This window comes from Panthera onca, chromosome D4, assembly GCF_046562875.1.
Source record: "Panthera onca isolate mPanOnc1 chromosome D4, mPanOnc1 haplotype 2, whole genome shotgun sequence".
Lineage (NCBI taxonomy): Eukaryota > Metazoa > Chordata > Mammalia > Carnivora > Felidae > Panthera > Panthera onca.
The window spans coordinates 17688256-17708113 of record NC_138351.1 but is presented as its reverse complement, the minus strand read 5'-3'; the positions used below and the strand labels follow the sequence as shown (position 1 = coordinate 17708113).

Here is a 19858-nt window from a genome sequence, read left to right as displayed (position 1 = left end):
CTTGAGTAAATTCTCTTTTCGTCGAAAGAAACATCAAGAGTGGGTAAGGAACATTACCTCCCACCAAAAACCCGATTTTCCTAGAGATTTTAGGAAGATAGTGAAATTCTGGCACCTGTCGCGATTCCAGCTTCATGTTTTACATTTTATTTTAAATTTTATTTATTTATTTTGAGAGACACAGAGACTGCACGAGTGGGGGAGGGGCAGAGAAAGGGAGAAAAAGAATCCCAAGCAGTCTCCCGCACTGCCAGTGCAGAGCCTGACACAGGGCTCGAACTCATGAACTGTGAGATCATGACCTGAGCCAAAACCAAGTCAGCTGCTTAACTGACTGAGCCACCCAGGCACCCTCACGTTTTACACTTTAAATCCAGAATTTCAACTGATACTAAAAGGTTGATTCAATCCCCCCCACCTCCCACCCCAGGGGTTCCTGGGTGGCTAAATCTATAAAATGTAGGGTCACCTCTCAGATGCCTGGTGTCTGAGAAATATCCTACTTACGGCTCTTGGTTGTATTCTGTCTCACCTATTTCTGCTCTTTATAATGGGAACAGGGAAAGGGCCAACAGGTCCAGACGCTTGGAAACTGTCATCTAGTAGATACAGCACTAAAGAAGGACAGAGAGATAATGTTTGAGGCCACCAAGGGCCTTCAAATGGTATGGAAAAAAAGGAAAAAGTCATTATGGCAACACAAATGTTTATTAACATTTATTCATCTATAACAGGGTCAGCAAATTATGTTCCACTTGCTAAATCCAGCTAGTCACCTGTTTTTTTTCTTTTAATAAAGTTTTATTAGAACACAGCAACACCCATCCCCTTAGGTACTGTGTGGTTGTGTGCATGCTATAACAGCAGAGCTGAGTAGTTGTGATAGACCCCATGGCCTGCAAAGTCAAAAATATTTACTATCTGGTTCTCTGTAGAAGTTTGCCAACCTTTGCTCCGTATCTGCTCATGGAGTGCTTATGGATTACCTACACGGTGCTACGAACAGGAACAGTCTGGGCCTTAAATGAGCTCACAACCTGCTGGGGAACCAAATATTTTTTAACAACTACTTACAAAGCAGTGTGAGAAAGACAGACACAGAGGAAGGAGAACTCTGAAGTTGTAAAAGCAGGAGTGCCTTTTTGGAGTGATAAGGTGAGGGATGGGAGGTCCCAGCTGGGACATGACAGGAAAGGTGGCCTACTGCTCACTGGGAAGGGTGTAATGTTATGCTGTGTAACTTAGACTTTATCGAAGAGCAGCAAAACACCAGTAAGGGATTTGAATCAGAAGAGGAACGTTATCCATTTTCTTCCGAAAAAGAAAATTATTTCTTGAAAAGCAATCGTATGAAATCTCTCCTGTATCTGATACACAGGAAAGAAGTCTGAAATCAGATCTTTTACCTAGGCCAAGCTCTGCCCCAAATAATTTTTATGTAAGCCTGTTTACTAGCCAGTAAAACACATATCAGGGCTTCATTTGGCATGGAGCATAGAGTGCAATAAACTGAAGCCAAACATTAATTAGATGCACATAGTTATGCTTACAGCCTGGGTATATATTAAATCAGAGGGGATTCATTCCTTAAAGAGGATTTCTGTCATCCCTACTTTATTCTTTTTTTCTGTTTACACATGAAGGTAAAGTTATTATCAGTTACCGTCCCTGCAAGCTCACCCTCCCCCCTCGTATCTACCCCACCCTTCTTCACTTTTCTTCTTGACAAGAGATAAGAGGCCTGGTTTTTGGCTCAGGTATGTGTTTCAGGATTATGAAGAGGATATTAATGAATCTAAGACTGTCAAGGTAATCATATATACTCTGCCTTCCATTATCTTAGATGTGGGCCCCGTGTTGCAGAAAGGGGAAGTTGGCTGAGAGGCTTCCGGGAAAGGTGTACCTACTGAATAAAAGGAACACATATGGGAGGAAGTGGACTTTCTTCTTTGCTAGATTTGTTGGATCTGGATGTGATGCTTGGACTGTAGCAACCATCTGCAATTTTGAGGGACTACACTAACACACTGAAAATAGCAGAGCCGAAGGCTGGGGGGCCTGGGTGGGTGATATGGATGACTCAACCTGGAGCTGCCTACCTTGGGGCTTCATGTTGCTTAAGATAGTAAATGTCCTTATTACTGAAGCTTGTGTCAGTTGGCTGTTCTGTTCTTTTTGACATAGGCTCTCAGAATGATACATATGAGCTTTCAATCAGTGAAAGGATTCATGGATGTGTGTTCTGTGTTGCTTCTAAAGTAGTGCTTTTCAAATTTTAATGTGCCTATGAATCACCTGGGGACCTCCTTTAAATGCAGATTCAGATTCAGGTTCAGTAGGTGAGATACTGCATTTCTTAGAAATGCCCAGGAGATGTTGATGAGACCATGGATACAGCTCATTCAATTCAAGGTTTGACAATGCGGAGATCTCTCAAAAACTGATAGGACTTTTTTTTTTTGTAATGTTTAACTTTTATTTATTTTTGAGAGACTTTTTTTCTAATGTTTATTTTTGAGAGACAGAGAGAGAGAGAGACAGAGTGCGAATGGGGCAGGGACAGAGAGAGAGGAAGACACAGAATCCTATGCAGGCTCCAGGCTCTGAGCTGTCAGCACAGAGCCTGACACAGGGCTCGAATTCATGAACTGGAGATCATGACGTGAGCTGAAGTTGGCCACTCAACCGACTGAGCCACCCAGGTGCCCTAATCATGGAAAAGCATGTTTATAGGGTAACTTGCCCTGGATTTCAGAATGGGAAGGCTTGGAATAATGTCAGTTCAAAGTATCTCTTTAATCTGAAATGTTCAACAATGACAACAACAAAAAAAGATTTAGAACTTATAGGATGTGAAGGTAACTTTGTAAGGACTATTTTAGTGTTCCTGTAAAGAAACAGTGATTCCTAGCAGTAGATAATCTATGATATATTTTGTAAACCAACTTCCACTTATAATTTACACAAAAATCCACTTTATTTCACTTTTTATTTTAAAAAATTAGTAATAGTAATAGAGTTTTCATCCCAGATTGGAGAATAACTATTGAGAACATTAAAACAATGTGCATACAAAGATTGCAAGTGGCTATTGGCTCCCACTGTGATTAAGACTATAAAGCATTGGGGCACCTGGGTGGCTCCGTCGGTTAAGTGGCCAACTTCGGCTCGGGTCATGATCTCACCGTTCGTAAGTTTGAGCCCCGCATCGGGCTCTGTGCTGACAGCTCAGAGCCTGGAGCCTGCTTCAGACTCTGTGTCTCCCTGTCTCTCTGCCCCTGCCCCACTCATGCTCTGTCTCTCTCTGTCTCTCAAAAATAAATAAACATTAAAAAAAATTAAAAGAAAAAAATATAAAGAGTCACAAAAAGTACACGGAAACCATTTCTAGGAGTCATATCTCTATTTTTATAGGGGAGAGCATGCTTGTTATCTTAAGACCAAATGATGGTCTCCTTCATCTAGATCCAGCTACTGCCAACAAAGAATACAAAGGCAAAACAAGCTAGTTCTAAGACAAACACTAGACTCATAAAGAGCAGAATTAGTAGAGGAATTCCAAGAATAAAATCATAAATCCTAGAACGATGATGTTGATCATATAGGAACTCTGTTAGTGAGCTAAGGAAGTCCCAAGTGGCCTTTTCCCTTTTCTGTGAGATCCTTAGGTCAATAGCAGTTGGGGTCTGTGTTGACAGAAAATCAAGATATTTCACATAAAGCCTAAGAAGTAGTTTGTCTCTGCAGACCTATTATTTGGGCAATCTATTCTCTCAGTTTTGGTTAGCAAAATCTCTAGCCCTTCTTGTCCACCTGGAATGTTAAGTCTCTGTGAATAACAATTATTTGCAAGTTAATAAGGTTTCCCAAAGTAAAAGGACTTCATGAATCTTATTTAAGGGTAAACAAGACCAACTTCAATAGGCAGTAGATTCAGTGGTTAATAGTTTTTTTTCTGGGTTTTGTAGACTTGCTTCCACTTCAGGGCTTTCCCATTTAATAGCTGTATGACTTTGACAGGGTCACTGAAAGTCTTCTTAGTGTTCTTATCTGTTAAAAAAAAAAAAAAAAAAAAAGGATGACAATACTATTGTATTAAATTATATGCAATTATATATCTACAGTGTTTTGTACAGTGCCTGACACTTATGGATTCACTTATTTATTTCACAAAATGGTTTTAGAAAATCTGTACGTGCGAGACACAGGGCTGGATGTTGGGGATATGGGCACGAACAAAACGAATACGCCTCCCACCCTCAAAGAAGTTTTACTTCAAAGTGGGTAAAGCAGCCAATTAAAAGGCAAAGCAACATAATATGTAAATGTGAACTTCCAATGAGATGTCTTCTCATTGTATAAGTATAATCTGTAGATGAGCAGGCCCGCAGATTTCTAACATTTAATCATTATGAAACCAACTTGAGAATAATGAGGGAGTAACTTCGTTGGCACACTAAGAAAACTAAGGGATGCTTTTGTTAACCATTCTACCCAAAGCAAGAAAACAGGTTTGGACTTCTTGTTCAGACAATAAAATGTGGAGTTTCCTTCTTTCAATTCATCGTGTTTATCCAGTCTATACCTGAGTGAGAGATCAGCTTTGGAAATGGTATGCAGGAATCTCATCCTGGATACCAAGGTACATACATATGTGTGTATGTATGTATGTATTTATAAAGTTTATTTATGTATTTTTCAGAGAGAGAGAGAGAGAGAGAGCAGGCGGAGGAGAGGCAGAGAAAGAGGGAGAGAGAGAATCCTAAGCAGGCTCCTTGCTGTCAGCCTGGAAGCTGAAGCAAGGCTCGATCTCACAAACCTCAAGATCATGACCTGAGCCAAAATCAAGCGTTGGACACTAAATCGACTGAGCCACCCGGGCATCCCTGGATACCAAGGTATTTAAAAAAATAATAGGCAAACTGAGAGCAGGGGAAAAAAAACAAAAAACAAAAAACTAAACATAGAAAACCACAGATATAAAACTCACTGACCAACAGCAGTTTTTTTTTTCAAGAAGACTGCTTGAAATCGAAGGATTTTGCCTCTAAAATGATTTTTTAATCATAGAATGTTAGAGCTACAAAGATCTTTTAAGAACAGTTGTCCAGCGGTTTCATTTTATAGATGAGAACATAGTCCAGGGAGATTAGTTGACTTCCCTAAGGTCATATGCCTACTTGTATCAATGTCAACATCCTAGCCTAGACCTCCTAAGCCAGATCCGGTGTTGTTGCTCTGTACTGTTCTGTTCCTTGTCACCTGGACCCAGTCAACCAGTGTTGACGACAGTGCTCATTAGTGACACACAAATAGTCATCCTGGCAGTGACATAGATTAGCTCTCTGAATATCCCCTGCTTCCACTTTCCTGAATGCCTTCCTCTACTTTAGAGGTTAGAAAGCGAAAACACACATTCCTCACACTTCTTTGTAACTAAGGTTCTCACTTGGAAGGCAGAAGCGAGCGTGATAAAATGATGGCCACATATGGGAAACCGTGATCTTATGGCAGAAGCATTTGGTGTTTTCAGGGTAGTTATAGCCCAGGTTTTATTATCTGGTCCTTAACATTATAAGTGATGAATGGTGGGCAGGGGTGGAATTGGTGTCCAATAAAACACTTTCCTTTGGAAAAACAGGCATTGAGCCACATTATTTCCGTGTAGCAGATCAAGCTCAATTCCCAGGGCTTCCTAAAAATTTTGTGTGCCAGCATTTCAATAAATTATTTTCTGCTTAAAGTAGCTAGAATGGATTCTGTTGTCTGCAGCTGAGAAATCTGACTTGGGTTGAGTGGTTTCCAAGTGAATCTTAGTGATGAAGGAAAGCCCCTTATGTCACTATTGAGAAGAAAATTGAAATTAGGCAACTTGAGTCTGAGGCCTGAGAATAGGGGGCTGAAGGTGTAAGTCCAGGTCTGAATCTGAAAGCTTGAGAACCCAAAGCTCTGCTGTCCAAGAGCAGAGGAAGCTGATTGTTTCAGCCCAAACAAATTCACCCTTCCTCTGCTTTTTTTGTTCTACTCAGGCCCCCAGAGGATTGGATGGTGCCCACCTGCACTGATGAGAATGCTCTTTACTCAGTCTACTGACTCATCTGGTAATCTCTTTTTGGAGACATGCTGACAGACACACCCAGAAATCGTGTTTTAACAGCTATCTGGGCATCTCTCAACTCAGTCAAGTTGACACATAAAATTAACCATTACAGGACTGCAATGTCAGGTAGTGCTAAGTGCTCTGAAGAAAAAAATGGATAAAGGAGCTGGGGTGTACGCGAAAAAAAGTAAGATGTCTTCTAATAAAAAATCAATTGTGCTATGTTCACCCAAGGAATACCTTATGGTGTGAAAACGAACAAACTATAGCTCTACACACAACGTGGATAAAACTTTGAAACATAGTATTGAGTAAAAGAAGCAAGAAATGATGCCATGAGAAAACAACCAGACTAAATCCAGAATATGGGATATTCTGCAGGTCCAACGATCCAGCTTTCTAAAAAAACAAAAACAAAAACAGAACAAAACAGAGCAAAAAAATGCCATGATAACAAGAAAGGAAGAGGGAAAGAAGCAGGGTCTTGAGGAATAGAAGAGATACAAGAGTCATGATGTTCTGAGTTGTAACAACTAACCACAAAAAGACATCTTTGAGGCGATTAGGGAAATTTGAATAAGAACTGGGTATTAGAAGTTAATAGGATTGATTACTAATTTTTGTCGATAGACACAATAATGACATGATGGTTATCTTTTCAAAGTTCCTCTCAGACATGCACACTGAAGTTTGCATGGGGGAAAAACAATATAATGTCTGGGAACACCCTTGTAAAACAGCAAGAGGAGGTTAGGTAAAACAAGGTTACAAACTTTTGAGAATTGGTGACATTATTGGGTGAAGGATTGTAATAATATACTAGATTGCTTATGTTATTGCCTCTACTTTTATTTTACTTTGAAAATGTCCATAATTCAAGTTTTTAAAATGAGAAACTTATTTAATTTACTTAGAAGCTTCTTCTGGGCTTATATGTAAAAATGTATCTAGAATTAAGTAGAAGTCACAGGTTTACGTGTGATTCTGAAGACCTTTTGTTTTGAGATTATTGTAGATTCGTATGCAGTTGCAAGAAATAAGTCAGAAAGATTTCATATACTCTCGACCCAATGGCATTATCTTGCATAACCATAGCACAATATCACAGTCTGGAAGTTGACATTGATACAACCAATTGACCTTATTCAATTTCACCAGTTTGGTACGTATCCATTTATGTATATATGGCATATATATTAATTTCTATGCAATTTTACCAAAGCATAGATTTGTGTGACCTCTACCACAGTCAAGATACAGAACAGTTCTATCACAAGATTCTTTTGTACTCCCTTTTATCACAACAGACACCCCTTTTACTCCTACCACCTCTGACCTCTGGCAGCCACGAATCTGTTTTCTAGCTCTATAGTTTTGTCATTTGAAGACAAAATATATAAATGGAATCATACAGTATGTGTAACCCTTTGTGATTTTCTTCTCACTCACCATAATTCTTTTGAGATTCACCTAAGTTATATTTCTAAGTTATTTGTTTTTAAAATAATCTCTACATCCATTGTGGGGCTCGAACTCACAACCCCAAGATCAAGAGTTGCATGCTCCACTGACTGAGCCAGCCAGGCGCCCCTCATCTAAGTTACCGAGTGTATAAATAGATGATTCCTTTTCTCATTGCTGAGTAAGGATCTCATGGTATAGATGTGCTCCACTTTGTTTAACCATTCATCTACTAACACTCATTTGGGTTGTTACTAAATTTTGGCTTCTACCATGAGCTTTCGTGTAAATTAGGTTTTTGTGTGAACACATTTTTTCATTTCTCTGGGATAAATGTCCAAGAGTGCAATGACTGGATTGTATAGTATGCACAGGTTCAGTTTTGTAAGAAAGTGCTATACTCTTTCCCACAGTGGCTTTTCTATTTCCCATTCCCATTAGCAATGTATGAACATATGAGTGTGTGAGCTTTAACTGCTTAACTAACAGTTCTTCAGAATAACCGAAGAAAGAATGATCTGATGAAAATATTTCTGCCCAAATGGCCCCATGGTTTGCGAAGATTTCTATAGGAGGTACTCGTTGTAAAGAAGTTAGGTCAAGGAAGTCCTAAAAGTGCTTTGAAACAAGGCCAAAAATGTATCCTAGATACATCTGAAAGGAAGAGAGGAAATTAACATTTACAGAGCAGAAATACCAGGCATTTCTCATTCTTTATCTCATTTATTCCTCAGATGACCCTGTAAGAAGGGTACTATGCTCATTTTAGAAATAATGTAATCAAGGTCTCAAGTAACTTTTCAAACAGTCACAGTTACCAACCGGCAAAGTGAGACTAAAAAGCCCAGCTTCTAGCTGCCTTTAGCTCAGTGCAGGAAACATAGGAGGCAATCAACACATTTGTTGAGAAGACTGAATGAATAGATGAATGTCAGTTCTGCTATTTATGTACTCCTTGGCAAGACAATTAAATTCTCTGAGTCTTTCTTCTTTTGTTGAAGGAGGACAATAATAACACCTCCTTCACAGAGTCGTGAACAAATGAGGTGATGTGAAAAAAAAATTGAAAAATGTTAAATGTTAGCATAATATTCTAAAAGTACAGTCAGGGTCATAACCAAATACTGATAAAATGCAGGCACAAGAGTTGGGTGGGTGGGTGGGTGTAGTGCCAGTAAGGTACTGTGCCCCATGGATTATTTAATATCGAGTTTCCTTATCTGTGAAATCACAAGTGAGATTAAGGTGGAGCGCCTTAATGACATAGACCCTAAGATTCTCACCGAATAATGAGACAGAACCAAGCAAACCTCTACATAGATTAATTTGAAAATGTTTATTATCCTTCCCAGGATGATGAAAAGTATGTTGCTGATTATCATTATCCATGGCATTCTGGCCGATATCAATTAGGTCATTGAGACCTGTATCAGTGCATCAAAATTATTACATAGGTAATTTGCATATTTGTATGTGCAATTATATATGAAAACAGTATTGGTTAACAGTTAATAATATGAGAATATATATATAACTTCCAAATACCAGTTTCTAAGAAAAATATGCACTGGATAGAAGTGGAAGAATGGGCAAGGAATTGATATATTGTGTCTGGGTAGGGGATAAGACTGGCTAGAAAGGTAAAGAAGCTTCACATTTGTAACTCTTTGTATTTTCCTTTTGAATTTTGGAGCATATATTACTGCATTACTATTCAATAAATACTTTAACCTTTTATAAAAATCTTGTATAAAAATGTAACATTAACATAGACTAACCACAGGACTTTTTATTTTTTTTTTAATTTTTTTTAATGTTTTACTATTTTTGAGAGAGAAGAGCAAGCAGGAGGGGGACAGAGAGAGAGGGAGACATAGAATCAGAAGCAGGCCCCAAGCTCTGAGCTGTCGGCACAGAGCCCGACGTGGGGCTCGAACCCACGAAGGGTGGGATCGTGACCCGAGCCGAAGCTGGACGCTTAACCGACTGAGCCACCCGGGCGCCCCACCACAGGACTTTGTAAAGCATTGCTTTTAAATTATTAAATTCTGAAAATATGAAGCCACTTCCTTTTCAATATCATTATATGTTTTTACTGTATTTGTGGTCTCTGGGCATATTTAACTCTTCTGAAAAAAGCACTCTTTCCCATTTAGCACTTTTTTGTAAGACTGACATGCTGAGTGACAGATAAAATTGAATAAAATCAGTTATTTTCTAAGAATAGTATTAAGTGTGAATGTGGGGGCACCTGTTTTAACTATGAGCTCAGAAGCAATGAGGCAAAAAACGTATAGAGACGAAAAAGAGAAAGAAGTTAAGGCTGGCATTGTTAAGGACCACGGTTGGAGGCTACCGGCACCAGCGCTGAGGCATTATGGCTCATGGGCACTTTGGGGGTCTTCCAAAGCGCGGGTACTGGACTGAGTTTAGGTCCAACATGTTCTTCATCGGCTACCACCACCAGTCAAGGCGGGATTAGGATTTTCGCAAACTCCTCAACACTGAAAAGACGATGGTGAGTCTCTCCCCGCCCTCCCCGCCCCCCCGTAATTACAAATGGAAATGTATTTAGAAAATAAATTAAGATTTAAATTAGGGTGGACGCAAGACCTTCCCTCTAGATTTTCTTCAATAAAAATTCCCAATGAAGTCATCAAAGCTGACCAGTTTTTCTGTTTTCCCTTCCTATAGACTTAGTTCAACTGCCTGTCCCCAAATCCAGCACTCGCAGGCTCTTAAACCCAACCCACGCCGTGTCTCGCAGGTGCCAGCCCCACCCCACCAGGGATTCCCCCTCCTTCGCTCCTCCCACCTGACCCTTCGCCCCGCCCATCGGGCGCGCCGTCCTTACGGCAGCGCGCGGTCGCCGAGGCCCGGCAGCAAATGAGCGCAGGCGGCCGCGGCCCTCCGTCGTACCCTCGCATGCGCATGCGCGCTCGTGCCGGGCGCTCCTGAAGACCTGGCGGAGCCCGGCGCGGATGGAGGCCTGAGGGCGGCGGGGGCGGAGCGCACCGCGAGCTGGGGGCATGTCCGCGGCGGGCGCCGTCTAGAGGAAGGCCGAGCAGCCGCCACCACGCTCTCAGTCGCGGCGAGACGCAAGCGAGCCAGGCCTAGGGCCGCGGCGGCGATGCAGCGACGGCGGCGCCCTCCGCCGCCCGCTTCTCAGCTGCCCGAGGGCTGCGGGGGAGGCGGCGGCGGCCGCGGCGGGAGCGAGGAGGTGGAAGTGCAGTTCTCCGCCGGGCGTTTGGCCTCAGCCGCGGCGGTTTCGGCGGCGGCGGCGGCCGCGCGCAGCACCGAGGAGGAGGAGGAGCGGCTCGAGCGCGAGCACTTCTGGAAGATCATTAATGCCTTCCGCTACTACGGGTAAGAAGCCCGTGGCGGACCCCGGCGCAGCCCATCGAGGTGCCCGCTGGTTGCGGCGGACCCGCCGGAACGGGGGCGCCCGCCGCGCTCGCCCTCGGCCGCCACGCCTCCGGGGCACCCGGACCGGGCCGCCAGATCTGACCTCCGGGCCCCTGAGTCACCTCGTACCACGTTAGCCCTTCCCGGCCCTGCACAGCCGCGTGTCTGCCGCGCCGTCTGCTGCTCAGCCTCGTGTCTTCCAACCTCAGGATCAGATTAGCTCTCTTGCCTTTCATCCCTCGTTAAAGGTTTGGCTTTGAGGCCGGTGGGGGTGACCGGAAAAGTGCTGTTAACAATTGCAGATAGAAGATGATGGTGGTAAAATCGTCCAGTGCTGGGCATGATCTGTATGTGTTGTCGATGTCCTCCAAACTGAACACACGGAGAACCCAAGTTCACCTACACGTGGGATGCCGTAGGACGAATTTTCCCAAACTGTTGGCCAGTTCTTGTGAGAGCTGCGTAAGATTTCCACCCCAACCCCCTTGGCGCTTTGAATGTACAGGCACATTAGTGGTGAATGATGGCGCTCAATGTCTTTAACTGGTGGGTGAAATTAAGGTCGGAGGTGGTCCGGATGCTCTACAATTTAAGTATTAAAGAGGGAAATGAGAGAAGGCACAGCAAAGAACCGCTTTTACGATCTTTTCTTCGGCAAATATGTATCGAATTCTCACTGTGGGCTGGGCACGGTGGTAGGACTTTTAAACTCCCTAACTTCCACTTTTCTTTTTTAGATAGATGTTAAAATACCTTAGTCGCAAAATTATAATTCCGAGATCTGAAAGGGACTTAGATTTTTAGGTAAATATAGCACTTTCATTCGTGTTAAGAGATGAGGCCACCGACGGCTGTGTTCTGAGTCTGCAGTTGGAATGAGATACACGGACATGACCTGCACAAGTAAAACTTGTTCCCTTAGATGGGCTCCTGCTGTGCTTTATGCAGACTTCTTTTTTTTTTTTTTTTTTTTTTAATTGCTTGACTGTGACCTCTTCAAGGGCAGGGACTGATCCTTATTTATTTTTGTGTCACCAGAGCTTGGCATATGTTGTTGAAGCTCTATTTTTAACAAATAAGACAAGTAGTAGCAAAGAAATGCGTTTGTCATTCCCAAGTAGTCTGAATTTGTGACAGGTCGGTAGTTTGTTACTTTTTTGAATTGGGAAACTTGCTTAATAAAAACTTAAAGTTATTTAGAATCTGACTACATTTGTAACATGAAATTTTGAAATGCAAAGATCTTGGTGAAATAATTTACTGATTAAACCCAAGCACAGGAACCGTGGACTGCATTACTTATGGAGCCCAAAAGGGAAGTAACTCATATGGGTATTTTACTTAGTATCAACACAGGGAGGAAGGCAGAAAACCACAGAATTGAATTTGATGCAAGTATTGTGCCTTCAAGAATCACCACAGGGAGGGGAAACAACTGACCTTAGATTTAGATAGCTAGGAGAGGTAGGTACAGAAAAGTCTGGTACATTTTACTATGAAAATTCTAGAAAGAATATTGGAATATTTTCTGGAAATACAGTGAATCACAGTGGACCCAATTAGTTAAAATGTGTTTGTGCAGGTTCATATATAAAATTGATACTTATGATTAGGTATCAAATGGGCCTTTTTGTGAGAGCACAGAGACCTTTGATCTGGCACGAGGGCTCAAGTGTGGCAATATAGAGAAGAGTGCTTGTGTGAATGTTCTGGTGGTTGTGATAGATTCCTATACTCATCCCTCTGTTTAATGTGGGATTGAGGACAATTTCACTTTTTAAAAACAATCCTTTTTATTTGTGTGTACTTTTTTTTTTTTAAGTGTTTCTTTATTTGAGAGAGAGAGAAAGAGAGAGTCCCAAGCAGGCTCCTATCAGCGCAGAGCCCAATGCAGGGCTCTGTCTCATGAAGAGTAAGATCATGATCTCAGCTGAAATCAAGAGGCTTAACTGAACCACTCAGGTGCTCCTGGCATGTACGCTCTTGATGAAACATTGAAATAGACTGAAAATAGTATTTAAAAAATGCGTTTTAAAACATCACTTGAAGGTCTAGGGGGTATGGAAAGCATTTTGTAGCAGAAAATACTCTGAGTTGTTACAGTCCAACATTTTATGATCTTCTAGACCTCCACTGTGGTACGGTAGTTATTAATCACATCTCGCTAAATTTAAGCTTAAATTAATTAAAACTGAATAAAATGTAAAATTCATTTTCTCAGCCTCACTAGCCACATTTCAAGTGCTTTTCAAATGTGGCTGGTGGCTGCCATATTAGTGCAGATGTAAGCGTTTCCATCACTGCAGTACGTTCTGATGGACGATCCTATTCTGAAGCTTTAGCAAGTACTTCTAAATTGTGGAGTTTACTTTTATTGCTAAATGTCTTTTAGTTATTATATAGGGGACTTAGATTAAAAATCACAAGGCAAGAATTGTCTTGATTAATGTTTTTCCAATGGCTTCCAACTTTGTGTTTCCTACAGATTATGCATAGATGATATATTTTGATTAAGGCAAAAACGATTCGAGTATTGTAGCAAATAGCAAAAAAAAAAAAAAAAAAAAAAAAAAAAAAAAATTTGTCAGTCCTAAAATGAATGAAGATACTTGGTCATGGAGAAGATACTACAGTTAAAAAAATCAAAGGTCTCATCAGAAACATCCTGCTTTTAGAAATAGCAATTAGGTGAGATTTAAAACATGGAGAGGTAAAGTTCTTTTGTACAGGTGAAGGAATAGCCATATAAAGAGGCAAACAGCTTGCCCAGGCTTACACAACCAAGTTGTGGTAGAGTCTGGCCTGAAATCCAGAATTGTTCACTAAGATTTTACCCTGCATTAGTAAGCAGTGATACTTAGTAAGACAGTTTTAACTGTGAGGGTTTTTTTTTTTTTTTTTTTTTAATGTTTATTAATTTTTGAGAGAGAGACAGAGACAGAGTGTGAGCTGGGGAAGGGGCAGAGAGAGGGAGACACAGAATCCGAAGCAGGCTCCAGGCTCTGAGCTGTCCTCACAGAGCCTGACGTGGGGCTCGAACCCATGAACCACAAGATCATGACCCGAGCCGAAATCGGACACTTAACCAACTGAGCCATCCAGACGCCCCTAACTGTGAGTTTTTAATAAATATTTAAAATGGATTGAGACAGACTTTCCTTCTGAAAAGATAATGCTTTCCCGTTTGGAATTCTAGAGTAATTCAACAGGTGCAGAGGAATGGGTCTATGACCTTGGCCCTTGGCTCAGACCCAGCAGTATCAGACTCACGCTGATGAAAGGAGACTAAATCAGAGTTGGGGTCACTGCCGAGACCAGCCTTCCGGAGAGAGCTGAAGGAAATAATATCCCAGAGCTATCCCAGGAAATAATGGCTGCTCACTCTCCTTTCTCCCCTTAGCCACCAGAGGATATGGCCTCTTGCCACTGAGTTCAGAACCAAGGAGAGCCTGAAGGTTATAAAAAATTCCTTAAAAGCCGTTTGGGAAACTTTGTTTAAAGGGCCAGGCAATGAATGTTTTTAAGGTTGAAAGGCTAGGTAGTCTCTTACAGCTATTTAACTCTGCCCTGTGTGGAAACAACTGTCGGCAGTATGTGAACAATTGGGCATGGCTGTATTCCAGTAAAACTCCTTGTAAAATGGGCCTAGTAGCCAGGGGGCCATAGTTTGCCCACCCCTTTCTTAAAGTACATTGGTAGGGTAAGCATCTTTAGAACAGTAAAGCTAGCTCCATTTAAAATAATATAGTAAGGGGGCTCCCTGGGTGGCCAAGTCAGTTGGGCGTCTGACTTCGGCTCAGGTCATGATCTCTCGGTTTGTTGGTTCGAGCCCTGCATTAGGCTCTGTGTTGACAGCTCGGAGCTGGAGCCTGCTTCAGATTCTGTGTCTCCCTCTCTCTGCTTCTCCCCCACTTATGCTCTCTCTCTCTCAAAAATAAAGCTTAAAAAAATTTAAAATAATGTAGTAAGGAGTAGACTCTTCTCAACTTCTAAGACCTCCCTTATTTCAAGAGAGACACTGTGGGTGTATTATGGATAGTTTGGCACACCATAGAGTAATCAAGGGTTAAAAGATATGCAGCCTGTCATCCTGTTCTGTGTTGTTAACATCACTTCTGTATCAGTAATTGACAGCAAATACGTGTGGGCTCTTCTGACCAATCTATAACTTACCTCGACTACCCTGCAAACGTGGAAATTAAGTAGTCTTCATCGAGCATCAAAAATGGCACTTAGGGAACATAACTGAACGTGTATTCACTGCTCTTTGCATATGCTGAAATCTGGAGATTCAGTGGGGACAAGACTGTATTTTAGAATTCATAGGGAGTGGTAGACTTAGGCCGGGTACAGCATTCCCAGGGAGCAGGCCTCTTAGGAATCTTTGGGAGACCTAATGAGGGCCTGGGAGAGGTAGTGATTTGCAGACAGTTTACGAAGTAGAATCAAAAGGATCTGGGGCTTGTGATTGTGGGATCTGTGAGAAGAGGCATTTTAGGATGACTCATTTGTTTCTGACCTGAGTGGATGTATGGTGTGCCATTCATGAGCCATATGGGAAGAAGTGCCAGGTTTTTTGGGGGGATGATCGTGTGCTACGTTCAGTGTGTCTGTGTTGAATTTTGAGGTGTGCTGAGAGGAATGTTGAGCGGCATCCAGTGGCCAAGAATACTAGAAATGAAGTACTGTAAGACTGTTTTCACCATTTGACTGTGAGCTGTAAACCTTCACAACTCCACTGTTTGCCTAACACAGTATGGTCTTTTAATTATTCTTTAGTGTCATAATCTATTTTATAGGAATGCAAACTGATGCAGTCCTTCTGAAAATCAGTTTGTGTTAACCTGAAAAATACTTATTCTTTTTTTTTTTTTTTTTTTACTTTTTTTGAGTTTATTGATTTTTGAGACAGATAAGAGCATGAGTAGGGAAGGGGCAGAGAGAGAGAATCCCAAGCAGACTCCGAGCTGTCATCGCAGATCCTCATATGGGGCTGCAACTCACAAAACTGTGAGATCATGACCTGAGCCGAAACCAAGAGTCAGATGCTTAACCGGCTGAATCACCCAGGGGCCCCTACTTACTCTTTCTAACTTGGTAATTCTTCTTTAGGGAATTTGTAGTATTTTTTTTTCCCTAAAATATAGACCAATTTAGAACAGAAAGTTTATCATATAGACAAGTGAAAGTATCTACATGTCCATTGTTTGGGAAATATGTAAATTTTGGTTGCATAGATGGGATAATGAACAGTCATTATATAGTCTTTTGTGCTGTAGTCATTAGAGAACTTTTTTTCTGATCTGGGAAAATGCCTTTGATAAAGATGAAGGATTACAAGTGCTTCTGAAAACTTGGTGTACATGTGAATCATTTGGAGATCTCGTTAAAAGGCAGATTACATTTCGGTAGGTCTTCGGTGGGGCATCAGATTCTTCATTTCTAGTTACCTCCAAGTGATCTGCTGTTCTGTGTATCACGTTTTGACTAGAAAAGCACTTAAGTGACTTTGTCTTAACGACAAGGAGAACTATGTCAAAAAGTTAGAAGTGATTGCCTCTAGAAGAGGAATTATTAGTAGCTTTTTTTCCTGGAGGACTTTTACTTCTCTACATTTTTTTTTTTTTTTTGTATTTTCATTATGTAAATTAGATATACCTACCATATTTGAGCTATGTTTCAGGCCCTGGGCTAAGTGATATGTGTGCATTATTTTGTTACATTTTCAGTAAAATCCGTTGGGTTGGCAGAGGAGTATTACGGTAGCCACGTCATGGAATTTTATGGAGATTTTCCAGAATAATCCATGTTTAGTGACTTTTGAGGTAGGGCCTGGCTTTTATTAAATCTCAATAAATGACAGCTTCTGTCATCATCATCATCATCATCATCATCATCATCACTGTTATGTATTACCTTGTTTTGTGTATGAGACAATTGGGGTGCAGAGGAAGGAAGTAGCTCTCCAAGGGTTGCACAGCAAATAGGTGGCATAACCTGAATTTCAATTCATATATGTGTTTTGACTCCAGAGCTCACTATTACACTGTCTCCAGGGGGAAGAAAGCAAACATGCATGCAGCCACTGCCAATTTCATCTATTCACGTTACCTCGCCATTCCCCCCTCGCCCCTAACTACCATAGCCACCACATTAAGCTTCTAAAAGCATGGTCAGGTTATTGCTTTAGTCAAGAGCTTCCTCAGAACGTCTTTATTACTATTCAGAAATTAGTGATGTGGCATAAAAATGAGAATTATTTGGATGAATAGAAAGGTTCAGTCAATCAAATGAAAAAGTGCTTTTCATTTTTATCTAGTATGGAGTAAATGCCAAAGAGTGTTTAGAAGAAACATAAACATTGACTTACTTGTTTGTGTGTATAAAATGTAAAGAACGATACAGTGAATACCCAGAAATCTAACACCTGGGTTAAAAAAAAAAAACCAAAAAAACATCCTTTCCCTTTCCCTTCAAAGAACATCACTTTATTGAATTTTCATTTACTTGCTTTCCTTATAGTTTTTCTACTTGTATTCAGTCCCTGTAATGTATTGTTTATTTTTATAAAAGGTGGAATTGTACATTACGCATTTTTCTGCAACTTGCTTTTTTCGACAAATACTTACATTCGTGAGTTTTATCCATATTATTGTGTCTAGTTGTAGTTTATTAATTTAATTACCTTCCATTGTATGATTATACGGTACTTTCTTCATTCATTTTACTGGTGATGGACCTTTAGGTTGTTTGTTGTTTATAACAGTGCTATTAAGAAGATAGTTTCTTGGTGCCCATTTGCGAGAGTTTCTTGAGTATGTGTCTAGGACTATAATTGCTACGACATAGGGAGTGTGTGTATTAAGATTTACTGCGAAATGCTAAAATTATTTTCCAGAGTGATTGTACCAATTTATGCACCTACCATCAATCAGTATATATATGTATACATATTTATATATTCCTATAGTCAGGCTTTTAGATTTTGCCCATATGATTGATATAAAATGGCACTCATTGCAAATGTAATATTTGACTTTTTTAAATGATGGTTTGTTTTTTTTTTTCAGATTTTATAAATAGATAATCCCCAAAGTGACCTTTAGAGTTATCTGGAAACTTCTGGATTGCAAATTATGAATAATATCATGTAAATTTCATTTTTTTTTTTTGTTTACTACTTTTGTAGTGCATAAGATCTTTTGTGATTTTTAAAAATTTAGCTTGGTTGGTTGTTAGTTAATTTCAAAACACATTTTGTGTATTCTAAAGTAATTTCAGAGCAGTATTCTGCTCTGATAGATTTAAAGCATTCAACTAGTTTGCTGAAAATTTTAAGCTTGGAAATTAAAATCATAAAAATAAACTCATTGTACGTTAATCCTCTTCATGTTTTCTTTTACCCCCCAAATGGTGCAGATGTTTACTTTGCTACTTATAAACTCTTTGTCTTTTGTTTGTCTAAAGAATTTGTAATAAGGTGAAAATATAAAATTTCTAAGTTGGTATCCTTTAAGAAACCAAAAGATTGTAAATAACAGGACAGTATCCAACATTATAAGGAATAATTGTACAGAAAGACAGCCTTAAAATAAGATTGGCCCTGGTGAGAATTCTTTCGCCAATTTAAAAAACACCTTTTATGTTTTAGCACCAGTATGCATGAGCGAGTGAACCGAACAGAAAGACAATTTCGATCACTTCCAGATAACCAACAGAAACTACTTCCTCAGTTTATTCTTCACTTGGACAAGATTCGGAAATGCATTGACCATAATCAAGAAATACTACTGACCATTGTGAATGATTGCATACATATGTTTGAAAATAAAGAATATGGAGAAGATGTATGTGAAAGTTTGTTCTATTTTTATTTTAGGGTTTAACCTCTGTCTTTTGAGGTCTTTATCTTTCTGGATTTCATTTTGATATTTTGCATGAGTCATTTGCTCTACTCAGAGAGTGTTCTCACTTACATGTTCAGGCATTTGATTAGGCTTAATAGGATAGTACGCCAGAAACTGGATTTGTTCACTGATTTTTTCCCCTAAAAATAGTAAGATAATTGTTGCCATATGGATATACATTTCACATAGTATTCTGACTGTTCTAGCATGTAGAGTTAGTGACTTAAATTTTTGTAAACAACTTTAGTAGCCGTGTAAAATTAATTTCCCTTGCTAAACTCATTGTCAGTATCTTGTATCTATTGATATTTATCTTTTACTTTAAGAAATTATTTTCACTTCTAAATCTCAAGGGACTGGCAGTAATAGAAACTGAAGTCCTCTTTTTGTATCCACAGGATAGATACAGTTGGGCCACTCCAGTGTGAGCCTCTCCATGCTGCCCCATCAATGACCCGGAGGGACTTTCTTCCCTCTCTTAGAGAGAGATGTTCCGTCTCCATAGGAGCTCAGTTCTGGTCCTCTCCTGAGTAAAGACTGCTTAATTATATGGTGGTTTCATGATTAGTGGACTTTAATCTATTGAGGGTAGAAGTGAGACCACCAAGCTCTTTTCATTTAGGATCTCAAGCTGCACTTGAATCCCGGTTGAGGTGAGAGGCTAGTGATTTATCCACTAGACCATCTATATGGCCCCTGAGTAGCATGTCTGTGTGACCACATCCAAAATTGATTACTTTGTCAGAAGCTAATTGATTTCTGTTTTTTAAACAGGGGAATGGAAAGATTATGCCAGCGTCTACATTTGACATGGATAAATTAAAATCCACACTGAAACAGTTTGTGAGAGACTGGAGTGAAACCGGGAAAGCAGAAAGGGAAGCCTGCTACCAGCCAATCATTAAAGAAATTTTAAAAAATTTTCCAAAAGAGAGATGGTAAATAGTATCTGATTTTTAACCCATTTCTTTAAAGATAAGCACTA

At 40.2% G+C, this 19858-nt stretch overlaps 2 protein-coding genes across 5 annotated transcripts in view; both read left to right on the top strand.

Annotated features, from left to right (window-relative positions):
• NMRK1 (nicotinamide riboside kinase 1) overlaps positions 1–6333 on the top strand; it is a 45891-nt gene extending 39558 nt beyond the window's left edge. For all 3 annotated transcript variants that reach the window (XR_009603164.3, XR_013551849.2, XR_013551848.2), the window contains 2 exons: positions 4713–4898; positions 6030–6333. The gene's annotated coding sequence lies outside the window, so the exon portion shown is untranslated. The remainder of the gene's footprint in view (positions 1–4712; positions 4899–6029) is intronic.
• A 4206-nt stretch (positions 6334–10539) lies between these two features.
• The window catches only part of CARNMT1 (carnosine N-methyltransferase 1), a 43282-nt gene continuing 33963 nt past the window's right edge, over positions 10540–19858 (top strand). Inside the window, exons 1-4 of one of the 2 annotated variants that reach the window (XM_060610043.3) lie at positions 10815–10927; positions 18037–18116; positions 18618–18813; positions 19648–19811. In XM_060610043.3, the coding sequence (XP_060466026.1) occupies positions 18103–18116; positions 18618–18813; positions 19648–19811 (374 nt within the window). In that variant the 5' untranslated portion in view covers positions 10815–10927; positions 18037–18102. Of the gene's footprint in view, positions 10928–18036; positions 18117–18617; positions 18814–19647; positions 19812–19858 lie in introns of both variants that reach the window. The other variant, XM_060610042.3, reaches the window with a different exon arrangement.